This window comes from Canis lupus, chromosome 23 (assembly GCF_048164855.1).
Source record: "Canis lupus baileyi chromosome 23, mCanLup2.hap1, whole genome shotgun sequence".
In the NCBI taxonomy this organism is placed as follows: domain Eukaryota; kingdom Metazoa; phylum Chordata; class Mammalia; order Carnivora; family Canidae; genus Canis; species Canis lupus.
The window spans coordinates 45,311,061-45,321,241 of NC_132860.1; the positions used below are offsets into that span (position 1 = coordinate 45,311,061).

The 10,181-nt window shown below is 36.3% G+C and overlaps 1 protein-coding gene across 4 annotated transcripts in view; it reads right to left on the bottom strand.

The window, feature by feature from the left end:
• Positions 1 to 10,181, bottom strand: part of MRE11 (MRE11 homolog, double strand break repair nuclease) — a 73,269-nt gene that overhangs the window by 62,064 nt on the left and 1,024 nt on the right. For 3 of the 4 annotated variants that reach the window (XM_072795056.1, XM_072795055.1, XM_072795054.1), the window contains exons 2-4: positions 9,420 to 9,538; positions 7,464 to 7,596; positions 2,785 to 2,945 (exon numbers count right to left, since the gene is read on the bottom strand). In XM_072795056.1, the coding sequence (XP_072651157.1) occupies positions 2,785 to 2,945; positions 7,464 to 7,596; positions 9,420 to 9,439 (314 nt within the window). In that variant the 5' untranslated portion in view covers positions 9,440 to 9,538. Of the gene's footprint in view, positions 1 to 2,784; positions 2,946 to 7,463; positions 7,597 to 9,419; positions 9,539 to 10,181 lie in introns of those variants that run through there. The other variant, XM_072795057.1, reaches the window with a different exon arrangement.

Consider the following 10,181-nt stretch of genomic DNA (forward strand, 5'->3'; position numbering starts at 1 on the left):
GTCTTTGATCACATCTCCCTTTTCCCCTCAAGCCCTGGTCCTGGTTAACCACCATCCCAGTCTGAATTCAGCTTTGTTAGATTCCATACATTAAGGATGCTACACAGGATTTTTATGTTTGATTTCACAGCATAATGCCCTTGAGGTCCATCCATGTCACAAATGGCTAAATGTCCTTCCTTCTCATAGCTGAGTAATATTTCATGTTCATATGTACATGCCACATCATCCTAACCCATCTTTATCCATTCATCCATTGATAGGCACTTAGATTGCTTCCTATCTTGGCTACTGTGAATAATGCTGCAATGGAACACAGAAATACAGATTATCTCTTCAAGATCCTGTTTGCATTTCTTTTGGATACATATCCAGAAGTAGGATTGCTTGATCACATGGTAGCTCTATTTTTAATTTTTTTGAGGATATTCTATAAGGCTTCTCATAGTGGCGTGGTCAATTCGCATTCCCACTAAGAGTGCACCAGGGTTCCCGTTTCTCCATATCCTCAGTATTCGTTCTTATCTTTTCAATGATAGCCATTCTAACATGTGTGAGGTGATGTCTCATTGTGGTTTTGATCTGCATTTCCCTGATTAGTGATTTTGAGTATCTTTTCACATACCTGTTGATCATTTGTGGATCTTTAGAAAAATGTCTATTCAGTTCCTTTGCTCATTTTTAATTGGATTGGATTTGGGGGGAGGGTGTTTTCTTTTTTTGCTGGGGGAGGGTGTTTTCTTTTTTTGCTATTGAGTTACGTAAGTTCTTTATACATTTTGGATGTTAACCTTTTATCAAATATGACTTTATGATATATTTTTCTCCATTCCATAGGTTCTTTTATTCTGTTGATGGTTTCCTTACTATGCAGTTTTTGTTTTTTTTTTGTAACTATGCAGCTTTTTATTTTCATGTAGTCCCACTTATTTTTCCTTTTGTTGTCAAATCCAAAAAAAGTCACTGCCACAAATGATGTGAAGGAACTTACTCCTCATGCTTCCTTCTAGAAGTTTTTTGGTTTCAGGCCTCACATTCAAGTCTCTATTCCATTTTGAGTTGATTTCTGTGTATGGTGTAAGATTAGGGGAATCTCATTCTTTCGTATGCGTCTGTCTGGTTTTCCCAATACCATTTATTGAAGAGATTGTTCTTCTTTCCCCATTGTATATTCTTGGCTCCTTTGTTTGCAGTTAATTGACCAAATATGCATGGGTTTATTTCTGCATTCTCTAATCTGTTATAATGACTTGTATGTCTGTTTTTATGCCAATATCACATTGCTTTGATTACTACAGCTTTGTAATACAGTTTGAAATCAGCAACGGTGATGCCTCCACTTTTATCTTTCTTTCTTAAGACTGCTTTGGATATTTGGGGTCTTTTGTGGTTCCACACAAATTTTAGGATTGTTTATTCTAGTTCTATGAAAAATACCATTAGAGTTTTGATAGAAATGCACTGAATTTGTAGATCACTTTGGGTAACATGGACAGCTTAACAATTTTAATTCTTCCAACCCATGAGCACAACGTATCTTTCCATTTTTGTGTCTTCAGTTTCTTTCACCAATGTCACAGTTTTCAGCATTTAGATCTTTTACCTCTTTGATTAAATTTATTCCTAAGTATTCTATTCTTTTTTCTTTTTTCTTTTTATTTTTTCTTAATTTCTCTTTCTGGTAATTCATTGTTAGCATGTAGAAATGGAATTGATTTTTGTATACTGATTTTGTATCCTACAGCTTTACTGAATTCATTTATTAGTTTTTAACAGTTTTTTTTTTAAGATTTTATTTATTTATTCATGAGAGAGAACAGAGAGAGAGCAAGAGGCAGAGACACAGGCAGAGGGAGAAGCAGGCTCCATGCAGGGAGCCTGATGTGGGACTCGACCCCAGGTCTCCAGGATCACGCCTTAGGCCAAAGGCAGCGCTAAACTGCTGAGCCAGCCGGGCTGCCCAGTTTTTAAAAGTTTTTTTCACAAAATCTTCCAGATTTTCTATATATGATATTGTCATCTGCAAATAAAGACAACTTTACTTCTTCCTTTCCAATTAGGATACCTTTTACTTATTTTTCTTGCCTAGCTGCTCTAGGACTTCTAATACGATGCTGAATAAGAGGGGTGAGAGTGGGAATCCTTGTCTTGCTCCTGATCTTAAAAGAAAAGCTTTCAGCTTTTCACCACTGAGTATGTTAGCTGTTGGCTAACATACCATACGACTACATGCAGTGCGGTATGCCATACAGTGTTTAAGAAAAAACATGAGACTATCTTTATGACATGAGGTTCTAGGTGAATATTGTCAGTCAGTCCCCAAAGTACAACCCTTAAGGGGAAAAAATGGTATATACTACATCAAAATTAGACATTTGTCAATAAAGTCTCCATAAAAAAAGTCAAAAGACAATCCTTTGACTGGAAAAATAAAATACATGCCTAACAAACACTTTTTTTTTCTAACAAACACTTAATACATAAATAGCCTCTGCAAATTCAATAGGAAAAGAGAAAAATCATCATTTTTAAAATGGGCAAAGAATATGAATAGAAGATACCAAAATGTACAATAAAAACTTGAGAAGATACTCAGTTCCACCATTAATTAGGAAAATACAAATTAATACAATGATATACAGAAAATTCAAAGAATTACATTTATGTTGAAAATAGCTAAAAAAAAAACAGCTTATAGTGAAGTTGAAATAGCTGTTAAGGTGTTTGACTTTTATAGAAAATATACATAAGGAAACATTTACTTAAGCTTTTAAATATACTTACTTACTAAAACCAAAGTTGACTGACTGATCGCTGAGAATTTCAAACTGTACAGGACGATCACCCATGCAATATTTTCTTAATAACTCGAGGCAGGTATGTAATGTTTTTCTTGAGGGCTTATTTTCATGAAAAAGATCACCACCTAACAAAATAAAATCCACCTAATCAACAGAAAATAGTGGGAAAATTAGTATGTTTTATGGGTAAAAATGTTAAACTATAGAGCAAAGAGGTAGAAAAAAAGAATCTCATAAAAGATAACATTGTGTATGGAGATTTAAAATCTTATATTTTATTTATTCAATGGGCCTGCCAGTCTAGTGATTAATCTGACTCCAATTTAGGTTCCCAGAACACCTTCAAAAAAGCCATCTTCAAATTATATCAAACCTCTGACTCATGTTAACCAAAGTGTCACTATTTCTTTTTCGTCGTCGTTATTCAAATCAAACATAAATGTGGCACCTTAACAAAACCTATGGCCAAGATACCCAATTCAATTCAGATTATTCATCCAATTCATTCAGCAATTATTTACGGCTCCTACAGGCACTGGCACCTAGGAATTAGCAATTTCCAAAACAGATGATGTCCATGCCCTCATTAAATAATGACAATGTGCAATTCCCTGTACTGCGCCCTGAGAACACAATGATGAATAAAATACAATCTCTTTAATAAATATGTTCCGAGTCCAATCGAAGAGACAAAGTGTTATGTTTCTGAACAGATGTCAGACTCAGACATGCACTAGAACAGATATGTAAACAAACCAGGAGCAGCAATGACATCACAATCAGTTCCTTTTTTTTTTTCTTTTTTAAGATTTTATTTATTTATTCATGAGAGAGAGAGAGAGAGAGAGAGGGAGAGGGAGAGGGAGAGAGGCAGAGACACAGGCAGAGGGAGAAGCAGGCTCCATGCAGGGAGCCTAATGTGGGACTTGATCCTGGGACTCCAGGATCACACCCTGGGCCAAAGGCAGATGATGCTAAACTGCTGAGCCACCCAGGGATCCCCTACAATCAGTTTTAATGAAGGGAATAAACTCATCTGAGGACAGGAATCCACAAGAGATACGCCAACATGGTGGCAGGAGTTACACTATGAAGAATAAATGAAACTTTAAGGAAGAGTATTCTAGAAACAAGAGAGAAGCAAAGAATTATACCAAATAAGAGCCCAAGGCTCACGCTTTCAAGAAGTATATAATCTACCTAAAGAAACTCGATTAATTCTTAATAATATGAAAGGAACCTGGCAGTACAGATCACCTGAGCTACAGCAGTGAGGGGGAACGGAATATATCATCCCCAAAAAGTGTCACTTTGGCATGTGGACTATTTTGAGCTTAAGGCAGTTAAGACTCAGCAGACTCAGGAAAAGCTTTTTAAAAAAACAAAACAAAACAAAAAAACCCACCTTAACCACCTGAAAAGAATTTAGACAGGTGGCCTACACCAGGAAGAGAGGAATTATCAGAGATAACTTCCAGGCAGTCTAATACTCTTATAAGGCTTCTGTATATACAAAATTTGTTTTTCACCTATTAATTTGTCTTACGGTGATTTAATTATTAGACCAAAGAACCTAAAAGGAAAGAAGAGAAAAGTTTTCCATCCTACTGTAGTCGGAGAAACTTTATTAAAAGTGTGGCACTTAAGCTAGGTCTTCAAAAATGAACATGACTTAAGAAAGAAAATGATCACAATTAACAGCATAGAAAAAAACAAAGAAAATGAAAACAAAACAAAAAACATTTCAGGAGGGGGCAGTAGTTAAATGATATATTTTCACTTTTGCAAAATGAAGAGGTCTGGAAATTGGTTACGTAGCAATGTAAATGTGCTTAAGCTGATAAAGTGTACACTGAAAAATGGTTAAGATGGTAAATTTGTTATGTGTATTTTACCACAATATTTTTTTTAAAGATTTTTATTTATTTACCCGTGAAAGACACACACACACAGAAGCAGAGACACAGGCAGAGGAAGAAGCATGCTCCATGCAGGGAGCCCAACATAGGTCTTGATCCCAGGTCTCCAGGATCACGCCCTGGGCCAAAGGCAGACGCTAAACCGCTAAACCGCTAAGCCACCCAGGGATCTCTATTTTTTTTTTTTGAAAGCTAGTTTGTGACTCTAAGAACACTAAAAAGGAGGCAGACTGAGGAAATGTCCCAGATTATAAGAAACGAAAGAAACATGACAACTAAATATAATGTAATCCTAGTTTAGGACCTGGACTCTCCCAATCTGCCCCCAAACTGCTGTAATAGACATTACTGAGACAATTCGCAGCATCTTAAAATGGTGTAATAGTATTGAATCAACATTAATTTCCCAGCTTTGATAAGTGCACTGTGGTTACACACACAATGTACCCTCAAATGGTTCAGGAAAAAAGTATGTGCGTATGTATCTATAATGAGAGAGAATAAAGCAATTGTGGTAAAATGTAGGAAAATCTGAATGAAGGGTAAGGAATTCTTTATACTATTCTTGCAATATTTCTGTGAGATTGATAATGTTTCAAAGCTATAAATTTAAAAAAAGATTCCAAGGAATTAAGGAGTAGAAATAAGGCTAGCTAGCACAGACACACAAAATAAGGGACTTAAAGTCAGGAAAAAGTTAGATTTCAATCATAAGGGATACTAAATACAAAATCAGGGGCAAAAGTAAATATGCATTGGGGCTGTGGGGGAGGAGAGTGCTAAAATTAAGAGATGTGGAAAGGGAAACAAGGAAAGAGAAGGAAAGTAAAGGACAAAGTAGAAGAAAGCAGCTTATGTTTAGGAAAACACACATTTTAGTACCTATGAGGAAAGAAAGAACACAAGGTTCTCTAGCAGGAAACAGACCTCCTTGGGCTCCAAGTTTCTCTGCCCTCAGGGCAAGAGGAAATCACTTTAAGAGGACTGTTAGATACTCCCTCATTCTTAACAAGTTTTAAGAGTTATCTACATCTTTTCTAGATTTTAAGATAACAGCATGCAAAACCAGAAAAGATTTTTCACTCTCATGGAGCTGACCTTCTAGTGGAGAAAATCGTGAGTAAACAAGTAAATTTTCAAAATAATATTTCATATGATGTTATGAAAAAAATAGAGTAATTGATAAAAGAGTATTTGGAGATATCTGGAAAGACCTCTCCACAAACGTAAAACATGCTCTAAGCAGAAGTGCAAAGGTCCCAGGGTAGAGCTTGCCAGTGCGGACAGAGCCCAGTGAACAATGCAGAAAGTTGTAGAAGTCTCCTGGCAGGGGCCAGAACAGTGTGAATCTTATTTAGTGTGAATTTTATTTTAGATTCAATGGAAGGCCACTTGAAGATTTTAAGCAACAGAGTGGTATGATCTGACTTATTTTAAAAGTTCACTTTGGCTATGCTGAATAGATTTAGGGGAAAAATGCAAATAGAAAGACCAATGAGAGCTACTACAGTGCAACAAAATATGATGAAAGTTTTGGGCTAAACATAAAGGAACAAAAACAGTTTCTATGTATATTCAGGAGGAAAAACCAAAAGATTTAGAGAAAAACTAAACAAAATTTTGAGGAAAAATCAAGGTTGAAGATAGTAATTTTTAAGTCACAAGCATTTACATTTACTCTCCAGGTCTTTCCTGAAATGTCTAACAGGACCTTTCATGGGCTTGCTGGAATGTTGACCTGAATGTCCTATTGAAATCTCCAACTGAAATGGCCTAAATCAGAATTTACCACTTTCTCACATAAAGAAGCACTCCTTCCTTACTTAGAAGGTATTTTTATTTTAGTACCACCATTGGCTCAAACTTAACATACTCCAGAGGTTGTCCTCTCCCTTTTCCTTAACTCTACCCCTGAAGTATGCAAATCCAACCTTTGAAATATTTCTAGTATTCATTTCCTCTTTTCCATCCCAAGGCCACTACTTTAAAAAGGTAGTCTAGTCTCCAATTCATGCTATATATCCTGTTGCCAAAAGATTTTTCCATTTAATTGGATACAAACTCCTCATTCTGGCATTTGAAGCCCTCCTTAATGCAGCTCAAACGTTTTCAGTCTTTCAGCAGGCTTTCTAACATATGGCCAAACTGACCTGCTGTACCCTTAACATACCTCATACTGTTTCACCCCTGTGCCCTTCTTCCTGTTTCCCAAGAAATACACATTCTTCATGCTCTTCACCCATCAGAAGCCTACCCATCCTTCAAAGCCCAAGTTAAGTGCCACCTTGTTCACTAAACTGATCTTGCTATCTTCTATATGTTCTCTCTTCTACCTCTAAACTCCCAGGAAAGGCTGTTTATAATTTTCTTATGGTTCTTACCATGTAAAATCCCGCCTCTGAGCATTATGGACGTTTGTCTTATCTTACACACTGGTATATGCTCTTGGAAAGCAGAAATCATGAGTCATCTTTCCATTTCAAATAGAAACTGCCACAAGATCCTGCATACTCACAAACACCCCATAAATATTTGTAAACTTTTACAAACTTCTGACAAAACTAGCTCCTACTTGAATTAAGATCACGAAGTACTCAAAAATCTGCTTTGGGTTTTTTAGTATATTGATGCTTAAGCAGGCAATCTGAGCACCTGAGCCTGTAAAACATATCAACTTTAAGAAAGGAAGAGTCTGTTGACAACAGGAACATAGTAAAAACGGAAAAATATAAACCAAACTCACTTCATTTTCTTGGGCAAGTCTTAAAATCTCATCCAGTGTTACATACGTATCATTTCCTCTGACTGCATCTTTCTCCATAAATCCCAGATGAATATCTGTTGCAACTAAGATTTTAAAGGTATTTTCATCATCACTGTATTTAAAAAAAAAAAAAGGGAACATTTCAATATAATTCATTAAAAGGATGCTCAGATTAAAACCTAAATTTAGAAGATAAATAATAGCAGTTATACAGTAAAATCACTTTTCTAGCTTTAAAAGAGGTCTGAAAATTTGAAGTGTTCAACAGATGGTCAACATTAGTTTGTCTACGACTAATTTAAAACAAAAAACACACTTGAATTTTAAAAAGATTCTGTGACTCCTTCAAAAAAGTATAACCTTATTACTTCAGTCTTACACATTCTTTGGACCCTGGACCTAAAAGCTTGGTTGTTTTCCAATTCTGTCCCACCCCCAAATCCCAAGAATTTGATCCCAGATCTAAACTTGCTATTTATTATTTTGTCTCTTCCAGGAAAATCAAAGTTGACTAGTTAACTTAAAAAGTCCTTCCTCTTACTTTATAAGCAGATTTAAAAAAAAAAAATTCTATTTATTTATTTATGAGAGACACGGAGAAGGAGGCAGAGACACAGGAAGAGGGAGAAGCAGGCTCCATGCCTCCATGCAGGGAGCCCGATGTGGGACTCGATCCCAGGACTCCGGGATCACGACCTGAGCCGAAGGCAGACGCTCAACCACTGAGCAACCTGGGCATCCCTATACACAGATTTTATCCTAATAAGCTAGTAACTTACATTTAAGCTTCTGAAGACACTTCTTTGATTCTATTCCCTATACAAAGTTAAGTGTTTCATTAACAAATTCAGCCAAGTAACAAAACAGAATTATTTACAATTCCATTTGAATTTGGTAGTATTCAAAGGTACTCTCACTGAAGCAGCAAGGTAGTAATTAATCACTTAACTTTTACTTTCTTTAAAATATTTATGTATCTATGATCTCATCTCAACTTCCACATGTAAAGAAGTAGGTGTTACTATCTCTGAAAAATGAGAATGTTACAGAAAGAAATTAAATGATTTATCACACAACTAAGTGGAAGAAGGATTTATCCACCCAGTCTATTTTCACTAAACCATAATAAAGTTAAAAAAAATTTCACATAGATTTCCAAAATTGAAATCTCTATATGTGAGATTTTTCCAGAAAAGATTTCTCTTCTGAAACTTCAAAGTTAACACATATGCAGAGTTCTAATTCCTACATACACCCAGGCCAATCAGAATACTTTCAAGTCATGTTACCCTATGCTTCCATAGCAATCTATAAAGTATCTTCAAATGAATTCTCTCACTTAAACATCTAAATTAATCTGAGAAAGGCAATTTTGTTCCAATTATACATATAAGATGAAAAAATTGAGGCAAGGTTCAGAGAATTGCTAACCTGCGAAGGTCACACAGTATTAACCAAGGAATTGCAGTCAGGATGAAAGACTTCAAGTCTAAAGCTTTTTCCACATAATTTCTGATTCTTTTACTGACTTTCATTTCACTCAAATTCATTTCCAATTTATTCAGCGCTAGAGCAATTTAGTACTCTAAAAATCCACTCAAATAGGCTTGCATTGACCATTAAGACTCCCTCACAAAGTTAAAGAATATTGATAGCTTCAATATTTTAAGAAAAACCTACTATAAGCTTACATACAGCAGTAATATACTCAGTTACTGCAAGACCTCAATCTATAGCTGTATACTATCTTTTAGTTAACACGTAATATTAACTTTTTAACATTCTAAATATTCTTTTTGATGACGAACGTTTCTGTTCATAAGCAAGCTCTTCATTTACTAATTTTTTAAGTAAGTTTTCTTTCATGGTGATCATAGTTGATGGACTTTAGAAATCCAAAGCAACAAAAAAGGATTCCAGAAGGCAAGTTCTTACAGGGTATCTGCAGGACTCATTTTTACGGTCAGTCCGGCTGGTCTGGAATCAGTTTTCTCTCCAAGTACTCCTGGGCCGTATGATCAAATATGTCAGAAAAATCCACTCGATTCCAAATTCTAAAAGCAAAATTACATTATCGTAAAACACACATTCTTTTAAAAACAGACTACCAATTTTAGGAATTTCATGTACATCTAAGCACCTGTTATATTTTTATTTTTTAAGAGCTAACAATAGAAAATAGCACATCTCCAGTGCTATTTTAGTCTCACCATTATGATTAAACCACGGAAAACTAATGTTTATTAAATAAATGTGCAGAAAGGGTCACATATAATACTTCTGGTTTAGCACACCAACAACTCTGTGCAAAAATGTTTAAAGTGCATGCACAGGCTACCCCAGAGCATGGAGAAGACTCCGTATTTGCCGCTCAAACACGAGATCTTTCAAAGGAATGGTCCTGTTTAGGAAAACAGAAGGGCCCCGCTTTTAAACTACTGTAAATAAACAGGAACACGTGCTCCGCGGAGCTCGCCGGCGCCCGTAGGCCCGTGGAACCCGCCAAGCTGCTGGCGACTCCGGGTTCCTCCGAGGTTCCCAGCCTCAGCACCCCCAGCCCAGCCTCCGACCCTCCGAAGCCAACACCAGACCCCTCCGGGACGCAGCCAACTCGCCCCACGGATCCAAGGCAGTCCACGGGGCTTCCGCCCATCCCACAGAAGTAGGAGGCGGTACGGTTCCTAAATTACCCCACAC